This window comes from Misgurnus anguillicaudatus, chromosome 20, assembly GCF_027580225.2.
Source record: "Misgurnus anguillicaudatus chromosome 20, ASM2758022v2, whole genome shotgun sequence".
NCBI lineage: Eukaryota > Metazoa > Chordata > Actinopteri > Cypriniformes > Cobitidae > Misgurnus > Misgurnus anguillicaudatus.
This window is the reverse complement of record NC_073356.2, coordinates 19,180,648-19,202,003: the sequence shown is the minus strand read 5'-3', so window position 1 is coordinate 19,202,003 and position 21,356 is coordinate 19,180,648. Positions and strand designations below refer to the sequence as shown.

The 21,356-nt window shown below is 40.4% G+C and overlaps 1 protein-coding gene across 1 annotated transcript in view; it reads right to left on the bottom strand.

Moving 5' to 3' along the window:
- dlgap3 (discs, large (Drosophila) homolog-associated protein 3) overlaps nucleotides 1-21,356 on the bottom strand; it is a 177,188-nt gene that overhangs the window by 16,449 nt on the left and 139,383 nt on the right. The window contains exon 3 of the mRNA XM_055219804.2: nucleotides 6,661-7,781. Within this exon, the coding sequence (XP_055075779.1) occupies nucleotides 6,661-7,650 (990 nt within the window). The 5' untranslated portion in view covers nucleotides 7,651-7,781. The remainder of the gene's footprint in view (nucleotides 1-6,660; nucleotides 7,782-21,356) is intronic.

The following is a 21,356-nucleotide window of genomic DNA, read 5'->3' as shown; positions in this document are numbered from 1 at the left end:
GCATTGCAAAGTATACATTGAGGGGCCAGTCACACCAAAAGCTTTTATGGCAGTTGCAGGCGCCTTTTTTGAATGATATTCTATGTGCAGGGCGCGTTTGCGCGCTGTTTATGCGCGCCGAGCACCTTGCGTTTTTTTGCCGCCTGCCGTGCACATGCTTTTTAAGGAGCACTGAGAGCAGAGAAGCGCCCGACGTCATTCGCGTCTTTCCATTGTCCAATCGAATGAGGGGAGAGGCGGGCCTTACGTTGTGGTGAGGGAAGTTTACAGTTGCTTTGAAGAACTGGACTCCACTCGCTCACTCTCTCCTGCGTGTTTGTGCACCTCTCATCCTCAAACAAGGTCAGAGCAAGCGCCCTCTTTTTAAAGTTTCTGCTAATATGACAGTTAACAGCAAAAAAGCGCTCACGCCTCAATATTTGATTGACAAGACAGCTGGGGTGGTACCCTTTCAACAAGTACAGCTTTGCACCTAAAGAGTTGGATGTTAGTACACCATATGGGTTCCAAAGAAAGCTTATTATTACCTTAAAGGTACAATATTGGTACCTAAATGGTACATATCAGGATCTTTATCAAGTGAACCAACAGTGTAGCATCTGTACTTTTAATGAGTTACTTTTGCAACACTGCTGGCTATAATAACACACAAATAACTGCTAATAGAACAGATATGTGTGTAGGGAAAGTGAATCCAAGTTGACTGGTTGTCTTGCTTTGACAAATTAGCAAAACAAAAGGGTTGACAGACCAAATGTGTTTGTGTATAACGGTGACGCTGATGTTCTGTGTAATTAGCGCTTCTAATATTACAGAAAGTTAAATTAGTGTTAAGATGAGACCTCCATGCATGATCGTGTTGCCCTGGGCAACAATAACAAAGAATGCAGGAGATGACACAGTTAGTAGTAGCCATCAAACAACAGGGACTCTTTGCGCTTCTTCTCAGGAGCCTGGGGATACGGCGACCATGAGGTGGTGCGCACCTGATGCTTATTGTGTTTTTTATTTAAGCTGTCATTCAGAGCATGGTCTATTTAGATGGTTTTATTCCTTCCCAAGGACTTTTCCTGAACTGTTACAGCTTCAGAGGATAAAGGATGAAGAGACCATATTAAGTAATTCGGAGCACCCTTTAACTTTGTATTGCAAAGGCAGTGGGGTGACGGTTATTTGTAAACAAAAAGAGACACTATGGTTGTACCTCTTTTGAAATCTTTACACATGATTTTGTTGTATAGGCACTTTCAGAATGCAAATTCAAATTAGTTGCTATAAAATTGGCTAAACCCTAAATCTAAATCTTTTAAAATATAAATCAAATCTAAAATGTAAAACATTAAATATATATTTTGTGTATATATTTGCAGAACTGAAAGAGATTAGGCTGTGCAAACAAAAATCATTTTTAATCAATATTATACAACAGTTCTTTCTGGTTCTCGAATCTGATTGGCTAAGACCTATACGATATTGTACTGATAACGGCACTGTAACCGCTTCACCTTTCGTATCATTCCGCCACCTAGTGAATGGAGGTCCTAAACAGGCTCATCTCTGAATGGAAAAACACAGACGCGCTGTTTTTAAACACTCTCCGTCTTATTAGTTCACTAGCTCGTAAATCAGTCGGTGAATCCCAATCGGAAGTTATTATTCCGTCAAAGATCAGCGCTTTTGGATGTTACGTTAAACTTAATGGGATTAATGTCTTGTCACATCGTGTGGACACTTGGAAAGAGGAATGTAAACACTCGTTTTTTTTCTGGAGCTATATCTCTTATCAGAACGCGAAAACACAGTGGAACTGCAGGTAAGCACCGCAGCTTTTAAATGTGGACATTGATCATTTATTTAATCGCGACGTGACTATTGAAACATGTTATGAGAATATCGCCACTGGTATATTTATAAGCAGCATGCAAAAACATCTCTCTGACACTTATAAAAAACAGTTTTATATAGTACTGACAAGAACAAAGTTTAATAATAATCGAGTGTTCTTATCGCGTAAATGGGAAACCAATAGTAACATTATATAAGTATAGTTTTATTAACTTTTACCTCGCGCTAAAACAATAACAACACAAAAGACACTAAATATGAATAAGAAAACAAGTAATAGTTTTATCATGACACCAAATACTGCTGATTTGATCTCATTTTGACCATCAAAAACAAACAAGGCGAATATCAGAGCCAGGGAATCCCTGTCAGAGATGTAGCCCAGAGAGGGCGGTGGCCAGCGGGGCGGGTGAACACTGACGTCCGCTCATGCTTTGATTCTCATACGTACCGAATCTCACTAAGCAAACGTTCAAACAGGCGCTGTCTTTACTAATCGATTGTGGATTTAAATATAATAAATATATATTCTCGACTGAACTAATCTTAAAACTACACTTTGTGACCAATAAACGTTAATATAAAGAAACGCCTATCCGTCCATTGAGTTATTATGAGATTCAAAGCAGCCAAAAGTTTTACCTGTCATTCTGGCCGCCCTCAAATCCGTGGCAGAAGAAGTAGTTCTCAAACAAAGAGGCTTTTAAAATAACTCTGTTGTTGTTTTCTAGTTTTCGTTTTTCAAACGTGTGCCGTCGAACTGTTGTATAAAGGCAATATCGCACATAGTGGCATATTTCAGCAATATAGCTCGAGTAGTCGTGTGATATAGCTCTATATCATCACGGCTGTGATTGCCTCCGGCATGAGGCCATAGGCCTAATCACAGCCGTGATGATATAGAGCTATATCACACTCCTACTCGAGCGATATTGCTGAAATATGCCACTATGTGTGCTTTTACTAAAAACTGCTAAAACCAGCATAAGCAGGTTTGCTGGTTTTAGCTGGTTTAAAGTGGCGGGAGCCTGGCAAAGCTGGTCAAGCCGGGGGGTCAGCTGGTCTTTCAGCATGGCCAGTTGCTTAAACATAGCCGTGAAGTTAAGACTGCATCTTAAGAATGAGCAATTGGGCTAAACATTTTGTTGGATTTAAATTAGACCAATCTACCTTTTCATGTAACATACTTAAAGAGTAACTAAACCCTAAACCAACTTTTTTAAGTTAACCCTTATGTGTTGTTGGGGCCTTTTTAGTTATTTTTTTTGTCTTAATTTGGCCACAACTTTCTCTGTGTTTCAGCAAATGGAATGATTTTTGGTGACAAATCTAATATTTACACATATTTTAAGAAAATGCTTTGAAATTTTTCAAAAACGTAACAATATACCGTGGGCAAATTTACTACCCTTATGTGTTGTTAGCGGCCACGGTCATTTTGTGACCCCCCCCCCCAAATCAGTGACACCACTTATAAACTTGCCAATGAAAGAGTTAAAATCATGAAATTTTTGGAAACATTTCGTAGTTTTGATCAGTACTGAGGTTAATTAACAGATCTATGCAAATTAATTTTTTTAAATATTAATCTGATACATTTTTACAGCCATTTAATTTAGTGGCCATTCCGCTAACAACACGAAAGGGTAGTGAATTGGAACAAGGCACAAGGGTTAATGATCTGTAAGAACTGGGCATTATTAGTGCTGTTCATTGATTTGAGTAACTTTTTTGACATTTGGGTATAAAGTGTTTTTATTCTCTATCTCCATTGGGGTCTGCCCACTTTTCTTGCATTTTTCAAATATTGCCAGTGTAACCCATCTCTGCAAAAACCTGATTGCTACACCACAAGCAATAGGACATAACACTTCCTCCCACATAACCTGACATTTACCTGCCCTGACATGATGACAGGACCCTATTTAACACCTCAAGACACTTTTCTCCCTTTGTGTTTTTTTTAAAAGCCTCTTTGAGGCATTTCATCACTGTGCTTTAACTCCGCATGTTAAAATAACTTACATTTCTTTGTTGCAAAACACGAGAGAATGCATTCAGAAACACAGTAAATCTATATTTACTAAGAGTGGGGCTGAACTGTTTGCCATTAAACCTTGCAAGAAACACATCCTTCTAGACCTGCATCCTGTTACCTTAGAAACATGACCATACACTGACACTTGGCAGGTGGTGTGAGAACCCATGGGAGGTGCTCAGCACAATGTGGCCAAAGAAAATGATCCTCATTTAACCTGTTGTCAGGTTGGATAAACCCGTTTGTGAGTTCTTTAGTCCACAAAATTATGTTTGTGGTAGCACACCCTTGGATGTCCTCAGCAGGTGAATCAGACAGGCTGAACGAGTATGTGTGAGGAGAAAGACAAGGCACTAGATGTGTCCAATTTTGTGCTGCTCATTTATTAGAAAAGCAGCAGGTTGCACAGCTCTGGACAGAACTTTCAATCTTATCTGTGTCTCTAGCAAGACATAAACTTCCAGTTATATAATGTACTGTGCCAGATCTATACTCTTTAAAAAAATGATGCTTAAAGGGATAGTTCGGCCAAAAACGATATTAAACCCATGATTTACTCACCCCCAAGCTGTCCGAGTTGCATATGTCCATCGTTTTTCAGACAAACACATTTTCGGATATTTTAGAAAATATTTTAGATATTTCTGTTCATTAAATGAAATGTTGCGGGGTCCAGCAATAGTCCACGAAAGTGCGTCCATCCTTCACAAATTAAATCCAAACGGCTCCAGGATGATAAACAAAGGTCTTCTGTGGGTAATCCGTGCGGTGTTGTTGTAGAAATATCCATATTTAAAATGTTATTAACGTTATAAACTACCTTCCGGTAGGGCCGCCATCTTAGACTCAGGAGAGAGTATTAGCGTAGTGTACGCACTTTTCTTAGTGACGTATGACAAATTCGGAACGCGGGGGCACAGAGCAGCAGCAGAGAAACTCTGTACGCTGCGTAAGCTCTCATCCTGAATGCGCATCACTCCAAAATGGCGGCGCTACCGGAAGGTAGTTTATAACGTTAATAACATTTTAAATATGGATATTTCTACAACAACACCGCACGGATTACCCACAGAAGACCTTTGTTTATCATCCTGGAGCCGTTTGGATTTAATTTGTGAAGGATGGACGCACTTTTTTGGACTTGAAGGTCGTGGACTATTGCTGGACCTCGCAACATTACATTTAATGAACAGAAAGATCTAAAATATTTTCTAAAATATCCGAAAATGTGTTTGCCTGAAAAACGATGGACATATGCAACTCGGACAGCTTGGGGGTGAGTAAATCATGGGTTTAATATCGTTTTTGGCCGAACTATCCCTTTAATAGCACTAAGGGTCTGTTCACACCTGGCATTAAGATGCGTTTGCATCAATCAGATCACAAGTAGATGATGCTGAAGGTGTAAACAGTGTCTAAAAGTTTTTAGCTTTTGACCACATTCAGAGGTCAAAATCACTGGATTGCTTTTGTGGTGTAAACGCGCATGTGGTCGAATGTGCCAGCCTGACAAAAAGATTGAAGCTAGCAAGATATGCACGTCTTTGCGAAGTTTGTTTGCTTTAACGCGAAATTGTGCAACTTTTCTATTAAAAGCCCTTCTCACGGAGCCATCCGTGTGTGGAGGACAGCTGTGCATTTATAAAATCATCAGCTCAAACGTCCAGGAGACAGCAAGTCTCTGCAACAGACCAAGATTGCCTTGTTTGTTATTACCCCACGATATAACCCGGCTCATGTCACGATGTTAGCCCAGTGGCTCAAACAGGTGGAGAACTTTCTGTATTTGGTTCGGCCCGAGGTCGAGCAGCGTTCACACCACAGACGGATCGCACCAGAGTTCGACGACAGTCTAGAGTGGTCTCGGAGCGGGCGTTTAGTGCGTACAAGAGTGCGGCTGTTGTGTTCACCCTCACCCAAACGAACCGTACTTGGGCCGACAGGTCATTTGACGGACATGCGCGTTAATGCGTGTGGCGGTTGTAGCTTTGCGTGCGGCTCATCATCCCATCCTCGGGAAACCTTTTTTTTTCTTGTTTTATTGGCGGGTGTTGTTTGAGTGATATGTACAGATATACTGTCGCCTGATTTACCGGAGGTGAATTTAGCAAACATCAAATTTTTTTATAGAAAGACTAAAAATACACGAGAAATATGATGATGGCGGGAAAGAATAAAATAGGTGAGAATCCAAGGAAAATGGCAGGGTTGACAGGTATGCCTTTAACTGAAAAAAGTGTGAGAGGGAGAAACAAGAGCAAGCCACTGTGTTGATAATGATAATGATGATCATGATCAATAGCAGTGTTTGTGTATGTTTTGTGGAGGCCGAGGGTTAATGTGTTGTTTTCTATATTCCCCCATACTTTTATTCACCTTCTCACAAAGAGACGGCAAGGCTGAAAATGGCATCACCCCCCATTATTCACAGCTAGCAGCTGATAACAAAGATAATAATCAAGTTATTTTTTTTCCGCTCACATAGAGAAATTGTCATTTAGTGCATATCTCCATCTCTGCAAACAGATTAAATCTCCTGACAAAGAAAAGAATCTGCAAGTCAATAAGGGGAGCTGATTGATTGTATTTGAGAACAGAGACTCCACATAAATATTGAAATCTCAGTGGAAGCCATGTTGGGGTCATTGCACTTGATAATGGGCTTTGCATGTTGTAAAAATGTGCATCTCTCTCTCTCTCTCACACACACACACACACACAACTACAATTGTTTTTATGACAGTGATGATCTGGCCAACATATACACACAAACTTGCCTGCAGATAGTGAAGTGATCGTTCCTTCATTTTGGCATCCATGGGAACCAATGCCTTGTCGTATCCCCCTCCTCCACTTCCCACTGCTCCACCTCCACGAGAAGATGGATAGACCTCTCTAGCCTGACTGACCGTCATGGCTGACCATGTGCTTCTCTTCAGAGAGTGTCCGCTGTCTCCCACCATAGCAATGTTGGTGCAAGCCATGCACTCTCCTGGAGGTGGTCCCTTAGATTTCCTTAAGGTAAGCTCTTGGATAGCGGCATCAAGGGTCTCGTGTCCAGTGGGATACCCCCGAGCCCCCCTGGCCGCACCCACCAGAAAGCTGCTGTCACTGTCCAGGTTGTCGTCGGAACTCCACCACCCGGCCGTTTTGCTACGATGTCGGGAGCTTCGAGAATCATGACGGGAGTCTCCGCTTTTGCTGCGTTCGCGGCTCTTGTTGCGCCGGGTGGAGCGGGATTGGTGTGTTCCAGAATAATGATGACCCGCGCCTTCCTCCCCTCCACTTCGGTGCCCTCTTTCCCGATGTTCTCCCCCACGAGTGCCATTGAATTCTCGTTTGGAGGGTGTCTCTAGTGAATGAGACTTGGCAAAGAGACGTTGAACCGAGTTCACCAGATGCCGTATGCGACTTGGACTCTCGCTGCGTTGCTCGCCGCTGGCTGTGCGCTGATACTGCAACGTGTGGAATCCGTCAGGATGGAAGGGCACATGTTTCTCAAACTGATCCAAGAGGTTGGGTGGGATGCGGTGCATCTTCCCCCCATGGCCATGGCCGTGTCCTGCTGAGGATAGGCATTCTTCACAATTGGGGTTGTAGGCTTGCGGTTGACTGGGGTGTGAACGGGGAAAGGTGCCTCCACCAGATGGAACCATGGCCAGGGGTTCGGGCGGTCCGCCAGGTGGGAAGTAGGGGTGGTCGTTGTGGCCCTGGTAGTGGTCAGGGTGATGCATAAAGTCCCGCGACGTGTCGCAGTCCTCGGGCATACAGTAGCATGGCCCGGTGGAGTGTTGCGACAGACTACGACTCACCTGGTAGCTCTTTATGGCCGGGGCGTGGTGGGCCGCCCGGGCCGAGAGCGGGCGTTGCGGGCGCGACAGGGCTGCGCCGGAGTCAACTATAAAAAGAAACAGAAAAAACACATTTTGATTAGTAAACTGAACACATTTTGGCAGACAGTATTTTATAGAACCAATTTCAAAACAAATTAAACTGTTTTCTTTTCAGCAATGTGCTCATGTGTATTCTAACAATGTGACGACCACAACTCAGGTAGCTGACGGAGCAGAACAAGCACGCTCTTATCCGTCTGCCGTAGTAGTGGCGCCATTGACCCTGAACACAGATGACTGAGGGTGGGCAAACACTGTGTCAAACTGACTCTATCCATTTATCATTCTATTCGCTCTCAATTCTGTGCTGGAGTGAGTCATTGTGTCATTATCTCTCTCAAAATCTGTTCATTTGGCAGAGCAGGACAATCTCTACGGTTTCAACCCATAATCTAGTTTATGTTCACAGCTGATAAATCTGCTTATTGTTTCACAATTCATTTTATGCCCATTCTGTGATTTCAATGATAACGTAGGATGGGGAAAATGCTGAAAATAAAAAAAATAAAAGCTTTAGCTTGTCAAGCAAGGCTTGTCAGCCGGCTGCTTTCAGATGGTCTTGGTCTTTCAGGCAGGTGGTGCTATTGCTGACAGATGTTAAGGTGAACATTAGATGGAATTAGCCTGTTACTTTAAATGATCTAAATTTATGTCATCATCTCATACTGTAGCTCAAAATACCAAGCCAGTGTGTGTTCTTGTTTAATGCAAGCTACTAATCCTAATGGGGTTCGGTAATAACACCATAAAAACACGTTCTCTGGTCACATTACAAACAGATTTGTTTTAAAAGGGACAATATAGGAGGTGAGCGAGCTCAAATGGACTGCATTTATATAGCGCTTTTAACAGACCTATGGCCATTCAAGGCGCTTTACAATTTTTGCCTCCCATTCACCCATTCACTGACAGCGGTGTCAGCCATGCAAGGCACCATCCAGCTCGTCGAGAGCAGCTGGGGTTAGGTGTCTTGCTCATGGACACCTCAACACTTGGTCAGGTGGAACTAGGGATTGAACCACCAACCCAATTTGTAGACAACCTACATGAACCACTGAGCCACTGCCGCCCATCTCAAACATTTGAAATTTTTTGGAGTATGGGAAACATTTTCATAGGGAAAATGTAATAGACACCAAAATAACATAACAAATTAAACTAAGAGTAAACGCAGGGGACGAACGTGCGGTGACGCGATACTCATCTGGTCCAAACTTTACTTCCGGTTTCAGTTTTTTTAATGGTCTGACTAGTTGCTAAACTGAACTCTTGAACAAATACCTCGTCGAAAATAACAAATGTTTTGGTTTCCTAGGTAATCTACATGGATTTTTTGCTTGTTATATATAAAGTACTTTGTTGTTATTTATTCTTAGCGGAGTTTACCGGAAGTTACGTGTGGACCACGAAAGCCGATTGTTTATGTTGTTACTGCTGAAACCGTCTATACAGTTTGTACAGTATAAAAACCAGTACGTTTATGGAATGTCCCCACAAAAAATGAAAACCAGAATGTGTGTGTGTGTGTGTGTGAGAGAGAGAGCGAGAGAGAGAGGAGAGCGAGAGAGAGAGGAGGAGGAGAGAGAGAGAGGTATAGAAAAAGATAATAACAAGTTGCATGGTGCTGTCACATGAATAACACAGCATCTGGGTTTACTTGTAATTTAGTTGAGCCTGGTGTCAATCAATGTCACTCAACGTCACTTCAGGTGCCAGTTGGCCTCTATTTGCCTCCTTGAATCTGACATAAAAATTGAGATTATTGGAAACAAAGAAGGGCATGAAACCCATCTCATAATTTCCATTCTGCCTGTCTTCACCGGTTCCGAGTCTCTCCAGACTCTCTCTCTCTCTCTTTCTCTCTCTCTCTCTCTCTCTCTCTCTCTCTCTCTCTCTCTCTCTAGATTTTGTTTCTGACCTACTTCTTTCAATCTAGTTTATGGACTGTCTGTGTATTTCATCGCCAGCTGCTGAAATGCCAGTATAGGTTTCTTGATTTGTCTTTCTGTCCTTGTTTTTATGCCACTCTCTATGTCTGCCTCAAAGACTTGCAGCCTTTTGGTGCAGCGTTGCCAACAAATGATAGCCCAAACATATGGAGCCACAAACCCTTCCATTAAATGGGACCTATTACGCAAAATCCACTTTTACAAGGTGTTTGGACACATGTGTGTTGGCAGTGTGTGAACACAACAACCCCACAATGAAAAAAATCCATCCACTTCTTTTTAATCTCATTAAACCAAGCAGTGTCATTATTAGACATGCGATTTTGATTCTCTTGATAATGTGACCTCACACTGTTAAAGCCCACGGCCTTTGACTGACAGTCCTGCATTACCATAGTGAGATACTATTGTCTCAGTTTGTATTCACAGAAATGAGATCTATTTTAAAGGCAGGGCATCTGATTTGATCGAGAAGGATTTTTAATTATACTGGTTAAAATCTCCTCACATCCTGATACCAATCACTATGTTAAGTTGTTTAAATGTATTTGTAGAAATTTATGTTATCTGTGAAAGGCGTAGGACCAAAAAATGTTCAACCAGTCATAGATCTCGGCCCGAACGGACGTTGCTTTTTTGTCCCTCATCCGTAATTTGAATGCCACCGCGCAGCCTGTTTACGCAGACACTATACGTCATCAGCGCGTCCACGTGCCCTCACCTCCCGTCTGTAAACAGAGGGAGAATGACAAACTTTCCTGCTGAATTGACAACCTGGAGCCACAAAACAAAAGACATCTTTTATAAGAACAACAGCAAAAGGGTCTGTAAGGTAGATACGCGATATGTTTGTATTGAGATGGATTCAGATATTCTACTTTGATAAAACATTGTGTTGCTAATGAAATTTGTGTTCGTTTACGGATTAGCGAAACGATATAGTTACTACGTCTACACAACCGAAAGTGTGCTTCAACTAATTCTGAGGTAAACCAGTTGTTTATGTTGGTTATTTTGGTAATGTTATTCACTTTGCACTGCAAAGTTTTCTCACTGCTGAATGAGACATGAGATTGTGGACGTCTGATCTGTGGACGTGTTCATGTGTTTTGGAAGAGGCGTGACTTTGGATGGCGATATAAATGGAGGGTGGGATCGTGATTTCATTGCTAGTCGGCTAACATTAGCATTTTTCAAAATTAGATACCCTACCTTTAACTAAAAGCGCTCATTGTCTCTTTTGATAAGGGAGCAGTAGCTCACTGCATTTAAAGGTACAAACACAAAAACAGCGCATTTTGGGCATGATCTGTGGGTTATTTTGGGCTGAAACTTCACATACATATTCTGGGCACACTTGAGAAAATGGGCATAATAGGTGCCCTTTAACTCTTTTTTTTTTTTTAAGTTGCCCGCCAGCATTTTTTGTGCTTTTCACAAAAGTTTCACAAAGTGCCTTCCAGAAATTTTTTCTTCTAAAAATATATAAACATACAAATATATGAAATGAAAGAACAGACCCTCTGCTTTCAAACAAACAAACAAAACGGGAAAAAACGTTTAATCCTTTCTATATTTTTTTCACTGCTTATAAACTTTATATGGGTAAAAATACAATTTTATAAGCAAAAATCCAACCTGAACTCACAAATTTCCGTGAAATAGTCACCCATTATTTTGCTCAGTTTTTCGTGCCATTGTCACGTATTTCCACCATTACGTGCCCATGCCACACATTTCTTTTCCGTGTCAGTTTCACGTGTTGGTTACTCAACAGTTTTTCCTATTTTTAAACAATTGTCGCTTCGGTTTGAGGTTAGATTTGCTGTTTGCGTTAGGATGTCACTTTAAGTATTGGTTTATACTATTTTTTCGTATGCTTTTTAAACTATTGTCACCTGACCTTAGGGTTAGAGTTGGGTTTGGATGTCATTTTATGTAACAGAAATTTGTTCTAACCCCAAACCGAAGCGACAATTGTAGAAAATAGGAAAAACAGTTGAGTAACCAATGTGTGAAACTGACACGGGAAAAAAAAGGCGTGGCATGGGCAATTAAAATGGTGGAAAATGTGACAATGCCACAAAAAACGGAGCAAAATAATGTGTGAATATTTAACATATTTTGTGAGATCAGGCTGCAAAATCTGAAATAATTGAATTTTTGTGAAGAAATTTTGTTAGAGATCAGATTCAGAATGATTATCAGAAATAAATCATTTTTTGCTTCAGTTTTTTTTTTTAATTGGGTAAGTGCGCCATCTACCGATTTCGCTGTATTACAGATTAACATAAAAACTCACCAGGAACACGTTTTTTTTTCATGCAAATGTTTTCTCTTAATTGACGAGATAACTCTAAATTGTCCATTCAGGCCAGTGTACTATATAGCCTTACAGCTGCTTTAAATAGCCAATGAGTGTGAAAACTTCAAAATCTGGGTTCAGTCTTGCATTTTCTTCCTCACTTGCTCATCGTTACAGTATCTTTGTACGGTTTAAAAAGTGAAAACTGTTATGCCATAACATGAAAGACCAATTTAGGCAGAGCAGAAAACTACAAAGGCAAAATACATTGTACGGGTCAACAATCATGACAAAACTGACAATAATATCAGACAGCAGCACATTGGTTGAGGACTTTATTATGAATAAGCGCAGACGTTCCAAGTTCTGGTGTCTGTTCTGGCGAATGTTATTTAAATTAAACCCTTTCAATACAGAAACAATACAAGTGATGTGAGACTTCCGCATCGCCAGCTATGAATGCATACAGTGTCCTCATAATAGCCAACAGTGTCTATGGTTAAATTAAGCTGAGTAAAACAAATGAATTCAGGCTATTATAAAATGTTATCTTATTCTCACATAACCTTATACACATGGGCTGAAATGATGGTCTCATTCAGCCCTGCGAGCATGCAGAGATCTCTCTCGTTAAATATTTAGAAGTGTTGGACAGATAGAGGGCTTTGTTAATTTTCTGTAATTGGATTGGGAGGTTGGTATTACGGAGGTGAGAACATTGCAGGGCTGATAGGAGAAAATGGAACAATTCACTAGAACTATAAAACAGCTGGGGGAGAACTGTTGACCCAGGTTAGGTATTAGATATATTGTAAATGTCACCCTGGAGTTTCTTAAACTGCAGAAATCTGCACTAACCATCCCGTGATACTTCTTCTGAGCATGGCGCTCTTCACAGCACTGATGAAAACATGCATGAAAACGTTTTTCAAGTACATGGTGGGATGCATTAATGAATGCATGGATGAAGGGTTGAAATTAACTTTATAGCCTGACAGAAATTATGTTTACTGTATTGGTTAATTCCCTATGATATGCCACAGTTATTTCCCAATGGCATTAATGGTCATCAGTGATTGGTTGCAGTGAAATGTTACTGTAGCCCTTGGGTAAAAAGCGCATGGTTGAATGTAATGCCTTAGTCTTTCAAAAATGTTTCTTACAGATGCATAAGGAATGCAAGATATTGCATGCATTTTGAATGAGGTTTTACTGAAGAACAAGACCATTCAATCCAGTTCTATCATGTGGAGGTTACACAGGGAGCCACCATATGCTTTTAAAGAGAAACATAATAAAAAATTCAAAGATATAAAGACAGCAAGGGGAAATAAATTCCCGTAGTCTTTGCCATGCTAAATGCTTTTAGTTTGTGTTGGCTTTTAAATGGATAGTTCACCCAAAAATGAAAATTCTGTCATCATTTATTCATTTTCAAGTTGTTATAAACCTATATGAGTTTCTTTATTCTGTTGAACACAAAAGAAGATATTTTGATAAATGATGGTAACCAGACAGTTGGTGGTACCCATTGACTTGTTTAAATTCATTTGGTACTGCCAACGGTGCATCATTAATCAAAATATCTTCTTTTGTGTTTAACAGAATAAAGAAACTTATCCAGGTATAGAACAACATGACAGAAATGATGACAGAATATTCATTTTTGGGTAAACTATCCCTTCAAGTACAGAAATCCTTATGCAGTAAGATCGGATGTTACAGATAAGTGTTGTTTAGGTTGCACGGATTCTTTACAAGTATTGCTTAAATATTCAATTTTCTTAAAAGAAAAATTCAGATAATTTACTCACCATCCAAAATGTTGATGTCTTTCTTTGTTCAGTCGAGAAGAAATTATTATTATTACTCCCCCTCAGTGTTTACAAGTGTCGAGAAAGAGGACCGTTCCGACGTTGTTGTATATCAACTGATACTAATGAATGTCTTTGTGGCAGTTTATTGTTTAAAATGGTCCGCAAATGTGCGTTTTATATATGTAACACGTGACCTCCCTACGTCACTACGCATTTACGTTAGGTCGCGCTGGACCGGACCTAGACGAAAAGTTGTGGTTTAAAAGAGCATATTTTTAATTTTTCTTGTCAAAAATGACAATCGTTTCGCTAGATGGGACCCTGATGCCTCGTTTGGATTCGTGTGTGGTCCTTTGAAACTCAGTTGAAAAAAAAAGTGTTGAGTTAAGTATTAATTGTTGGTGTCTATCAAAGTCCATTAAAATGAGAAAAATCCTGCAATGTTTTCCTCAAAAAACACAATTTCTTCTCGACTGAACAAAGAAAGACATCAACATTTTGGATGACATGGTAGTGAGTAAATTATCTGGATTTTTCTTTTATGAAAATGGAATATTCCTTTAACAAATTGCTGTAAATACAAAGTTGCATTGCCTGCAGACTGCACACAAACCATTACATGCATATACTCCACACGGGTGAAAAGTTTTGATATGAATTCCCTCTCTTTCAAAGAGATAAGCTCTTGGCTCATCCCCTCCCTGGTCCGCTCTGGCCTTCACCTTTAGCATGGACAGAAGCAGATAAATTAGAATTCACACCCTGAGTCCAGTCTCTCTCTCCCTCTGTCTATCCTCAGACTTTATTCTCCGTCTTTACTCTCTGCAGGTGAGGCTGGATATTCTTGTGAGGAATCTTTGAAATCCCACGTATCTCAGGAAGAGTGGCACCCTAAAGAGGGTAAGATTTTGAACAATCAAACTGAAGGCTAAAGGAGATGTGACAAAAAGATCCTCTCCTGCCTGTAGCATCATTTCTGTTCGGCAGTGGCCACCGAATGTTTCTTGAACTGATCCAAACAATTTGTTTAAAGGGATTTTTTTTAGGTATGATTAGGCCCTATTTGTTGTAAATCAGGGTTATTAACTAAAATTAAAGCTATTAAACACATTTCCGTTGAAATTTTATTGTTAAAAATCAACGTTATTTTGTGTATTTGGTATAATACAATGTGTTTGGGTGGTTTATGGTTAAAAAAGCACATTATTTTTCACATTCCGTATATTTTGAAGCCCCAAATATCTAGCCTTATTCAAACACATTGATTTTGTACAAAACTTATCTGAAAAGCGCTGTGTCCCTGATTGGCCAGCTAATCTGTACGTTGTGATTGGCCTGAATACCTCTGACGTCAGCAGGAAATATGACGATCCTTACCATGTTTGAAAGATTCAATATTTTTTCTGGACTCAATGATAAATACATGTCTGACTGTTGAAACAAACCAAAAGAAAACCCAGAAAATTGCATTCATGATGATTTATGGTGATTTTATTTCCGTTACACCATTGGCTACAATGATGCTGATGCGGGGCTCCCCTGTTTCAAGATGGGGGCTCTATTTGATGCATTCAGTCCAATTAACTGCAGTAGCCAAGGCGACATCTAGTGTACATATCTATGGGGCTTAATAACCCATTTGGAAAGGCATGGAAAAACAACTAGCAACCCTAAATATGTCAAATGATGTGTTTATTTAAAGTCATGGCAAGAAAAAAATAAAAGGTAATTATTATTTTGGGGTGAACTGTAACTTTAATTTCAGTAACTGATCCAACACCTTTCTTCCCTTCTTTCAATGCCAATTTCAATGCTTCAATGCTTCTTTCAATGCTTCTTTTCAAAGAGCCCAGAGCTCAACAAGAGAGAATGTAGCCATTTATCAATCCTTCTCCAGACAGACAATCAAAGTGAGACAGAGAGCTTGACAGAAAAAAAGGTGTCAGCTCTGCACTACAAAGCAAACTATGCTGCTGCTTTGAAGTTCCACCACTCCATCCATTGCCCATGACTAAACTCTGTTCCTTATCGTATACTATATACTGTACACAAGAACATTTTCCCCTTTGCAAGAGAAAGAAAAAAGAGGTTAAAAGGGGTATGCGAACACGCCCCACCCCCTCCGGCCTTTCACCCGTAGAAGCCGAGAGTAGATACAAAGCTGCTGAAGAAAAATGGGAAATGCGGAGGCATTGAAGGACAAAATGGAAGGTCAAAAACTAGGCAAAGGGAAAATGGTGAGAAAACAGTAAAAAGACAAGGAGGGGGCTTGCAGGGAGTGCAGGAACGTGCATTGCGAATAGGAATAATGTTGGAAACAGCATGCTACCTTACAAGTTTTATTATTTTTTGCAGCATGTATGCAGTATATATACAGTATAGTAGTACACACTGTGCACATTATGGTAATGTTCTGTATGCATAAAATATAAAATATCCAGACTACCTGTGCCAAAAAAAGAGTTACTGGATGCTGTATCCAACAATGCTATGCAATGGTCCTCACATTTTATTTCCAGTTCTAGGCATAATGTTTGAAAAGATTATTGTGGTATAATGCCTGCTGTTTTACTTCCAAAAAAATCAAATACTCTTTCTTTAAAAAAAAAAATACTGTTAAAAGTGACGTGTTTCTGAGCGTGATGTGACAAGTCCACAAGCACGTGACCGGCCCGTTTTGCTCTCTTTGATCTTTTTGCTTTGCTTTTTGCCTTGGTGTTGAATATTCATACACACACACGCACATCTCTTTCTTCCTCTTTGCCGTTCTTTCTATCTCTCTCACACACAATGTTATCCAGCAATGTAAGTACAATGAGCCCAGGTGCTCCTGTGTTAATGGATGTTAAGCTCATTATTCATGTTACGGGCCTGTGCACTATTAGCGGTGTGAGTGGGATGGATGGTTAAGGGAGATTTTAACAGCCTTCTGCTCTTTTAACTGACTGCTTTACTGAGCAAATGCTCATTTAGTAGTGGCGATGCAAGGACGCTGAGCCACGTCATCTCTCTGAAGGGGGAAGGGTGATGCTCAACAATCCTATGGTATTCAAATTCACTCCATCAAAGCCACTCGGTCTCCAGAAGTCCTGGGAAGCATGTTCCTCTCCACACACAAACATGCATGTTCACGCACACACGCCAACAAATCATCTGTGGGTTGCTAGGCTACACTCTTAACTAGGTTATACTTAACGTACAACAGGGACCATTTTCATAATGATTTCATGTTGGGTTTTGCCATTCAGAGATTGTGTCCTGTAGTCCTTTAATTGACCAACAACCGACCAGTCGATTAGTGAGATTTCTAGTCATTTTTCTTTAATATCTCAGCAGTTTCTCTACATGAAAGTTCCAAAAATATTCTTTGGAGTGGAAAAATATTCTAGAAACTTTCAAAAGAGGTGGTTCCTGAAACTTTTCTTTGGAGAACCAATGGTGAAAAAATGCTAGAAATGCTAATGAAAGACTCACACACACATACAAAGACACACCGCGGCACACAGCAATGTGCAAGTAGTGTATAATAACCACTAATTGTATTACATACCACATTTCTGAAGTCTGTAGCTCGGATAGACCACACAAATAAAAATATTTTGCGACAACTGGCTCAACTGGCTTATGACCAGACAGACAGATGATCTGTGTAATCATTCTTGTTTATATCAATCTGTTGTCTACAGGCAGGAAACATCAAATATTTGACAGTTTGGATGTGTGAAGTATACTGAGATGATGCTGATATAGGTACTTTCTCATCCTCACAGGCTTGTGGTTTATTGGCATGACAAATAACGGTCCATTATTTCATTGCCACAGTGTTCTCACTTTCTGACAGACTAAGGAGGTGTGCACACCAAAGCTTCTAAACGCATCTGAAAACGCCTGGCGGATGCAGACTGACAACTTTTTTTGCAGACTGCCAGCTTTCTTCAGCTGAGCGCTTTGGTTGCTGTGATACTTTATCAGTTGTTGTGCAATGCGCCGGTTGGTTGTTGTGATATTTGTCCCGCAACTCCTCCACTGTGATTGGACGGCCGTGTGAGAACTGACATTGACAAGCTGAGCTTTTCAACCAAAGTAAGGGGGAGTGCACACCAAAGCTTTTATGCCCGCGGCCGGTGCATGTTTTCAATTGTTTCCAATGGAAGCTTGGCGTTTTTCAAATAAGCCGGCAGCTAGCGTTTTTCTTCCGCGCTGAAAACCGGCGCAAGGCGTTTTTTCCGCGCTGAGCGCCGAGAGTTGAAGAATGTTCAACTTTGGATGAAAAGCTCCACTCGTCAATGTCAGTTCTCACGCGGCCGTCCAATCACAGTGGAGGAGGGGCAGGACATGTATCAAAGCAACCAACCGTCTCACAGCTGACGTATTAGAGCTACCAAAGCGCTCATCTGAAGAAAGCTGGCACTCAGCTGAAAAACAGCTGGCATTCGCCGTCCTCCAGGCGTTTTCAGCCGCGTTTAAAAGTTTTGGTGTGCACTACCCCTTAAATAGAACTCTCAACGCTGCGTGGAAAAACCACTAAACGCCGACTTTTTTCATTGCATAAAATTGCATTAATATCCCACATATTCCATCGCATTTTTTAAGAAAACGTGTCAAGGATTTTTGCCCGCAACACTCACAAAAAAAAACTTTTTACAGTCCTTTTCTGGAAGGACTGTAAAGTCAATATAAGTATAAATTTTGATTCAAACACAACTTTGCAAGGAAAAATCTATTTTAAAAACAAATTTCTACCAATGAAATTCAAAGTAGGTAGCATTTGTCAACCTAAGTATGTAAACTTACAAATCAGGGCAGAATATGGGAATAAAACATTTCACTGTAAGTATTTCAGACCAGATCATGGTAATCTATTGCTTTATTAGCCTCTATGGGTGTAAACTCGGCAGTAAATACAGGGTGTTTCCAAGCAAATCTGTGTTCAGCAATGTGATCTGAAAAGCAGACACACACAAACACACACTATGCTCATTCTGTCATAACAGACTAACTGGAACTCAACCAGCAAAACACATATCAATTACAGATCACTGTCACTGAGACACTAAAGACAAGCACGGCCATTAGGCAGGATCTCTCAAACTTCTCTTTTCACAGATAATTAACTTAATCTAACCATCAGTATAATGAGCCAACTTACCTGAATACCTACTTTAACATTCATTAAACATGCACATCCATCAAGTGTCCAACGTGAGATCTTAGGGCCAATCACATTTTTCTGTCTTACCCCTTCCCCTTTGTCTTCGTCTTCCCCTTGCCCCTCGAAACCAGGAAAGGGGTAAGACAGATCGTTCGTCTAAAAAATGAGACACCACTTGATTACCGTTTGCGTCACCTTCCCTTGCCGCTAACTGGCTGCTACGTAAACAGACAAGCGTTGACAAACAAAGAAGATGCCATTGTCTCAGGTTGTGGTATCGATTGCCTGAGCGGAGCTCAACAAATAGCACATAACTTAGCTGCTAGCTAGCGCCTAAACTAGCGATTCAAAACAAAAACATTACAATTAAAACCGATTGAACATTTTATTAAAAGTATCATAAAACATGAGTGTCATAATATAATCTCAATTAAACTGCAGAAAATAATGTTACTTTCATTTGTGCGACTCCTTGACAGTTTGACGTTCATCAATAAAACGTCTTGATGCCGGCTCTCCTGAGATATTCCTACGTTAACGTTTACCCCCTCTTTCAAGTGTGGTCCTTATCACACTTCGTTTCAAGGGCTATGTATCCCTACGCCTTGGCCCTAGCCCTTGATCAAACTAAAAATTGAGACACCACTTCGCCTCGCATGAATGCGCAAAACCGAGGTGAAGGGGTAAGGGGAAGGGGTAAGACAGAGAAATGAGACGCACCCTAAGTATCAAGCTCTCTTTTAGGCCCTCCTTAATTTTTGTGAATGCTGTAAGTGCACTGTCAGAAAATAAATTGGTCAAAATATGCACCGTAGATGGGGTGGTACCCTTTAAAAAAATTGAGCTTTTTGTATAGGCAGAGTAAAATCACGACAAAAAATATATTATTTTTGAAAAAAATATCTTTTCACATTTTGATTGTAAAATTTGCAGGCTTTAACTTTTAATGTGCATGTTCTGCATGCAGCAGTAGCCTATCATGTTGTTTGTTGTGATGACGTAATAAAATGTGACGCTGCACATGAAAGTTTTACAGAGTTAGAGTGCTAAAATATGGACGTGTAAAGTGAAAATCATCTATCCGTGCCACATCAAAAGAAAATATCAGACTTTCTAAAACAATCATCATTTTTGTCAAGTGCCAGCGCTGATGACACATCTGCTAATAAACAAGCGACTCCAGCTGTGCCAGCCATGAGAAAGAGAGAACGACAGAGGATCATTTCTCAGGAAAAGTGCAAAATGAAGTTTTAAAACTTACTGAGTTTCATGGCTGATGTATGGTCATTAAACACAGAACATCTTTGTGACATTTGTTCTGAAACGGGCAGAGAAATAGTGGGGGAAATGGATTTCATGACAGTTACAAACTATTTCAAAAGAGGCTGTGAGAAAAGACGGCAATAGTCGCAAGCATACAAATGCTGGTGATCATGTACAGTATTTGCGAAGATTGCTTTACAAAATCACAGTTGACACACTGTCAGTGACTTACTAGCTGGGTTTCCATCACAATGAAATTATGCACATTTTAAAGTATCGCATAAGAAACGAGTGATTGAAACGTTCAATTTTGATTAAAAATCCCTAAATTTGCCCAAAAAAATTACGCTCACTTGAGGTGGTTTTTGACCTATGCGAAAAATAGTAATGTGAATAAGCATCAAATTTTCTTTATTTGCGAATTTTAAAAGGTTTGCTTCACATTTGGATGGAAACCCAGCTACTGTGAAAAGAAAGAATAGAAGAATGTCTCATAGGAGCCAGAGTCCTGCACTATGAAAAATGACCTGCGTTCGAAACCGCATACTGTGACAATACGTAGTGAATTAATCCCGGGATACACTGCCTGATTATTGGCTCTCCCAAACGAAAGATTGCCATTGTGAAACAATCGTCGCGATTTCTGTGATCGTGGCTCTTCTTCGATGGTCCTATGTTGTACAATGTGAGAGGTTCAAAGACGGCCATTTTCCCGGTCTTGCGTCCAAAGATAGCCTACAATAGTTTTCTGACAGTGTCAGAAATTCGGCATTCGTGTTTCGTGTTTGCTGCTACGACCTGCGCGCTGGTATTTGTTTACCAGGAGTGCATGCTGGTGACGTTGCGCTAACGTGTGACATAGCCGCCGAAGCTTCCGTGTCATCATCGTACAGTCTACATGCCTGTCGTACCCGAGTTTCAACGATCCATGTCGCACAGTGTGATAAGGTAATGATCTTATAGGAGGGCAAAAATCCTGCAGTGTATTCCGGGCTTTAGATGAAATACCTTCTCATCGACAGTTAAACAGTATGTTCTATATAGTATGAATATGGGTAGTGTAAATGAAATTCAGATGTACTACATCCATCATG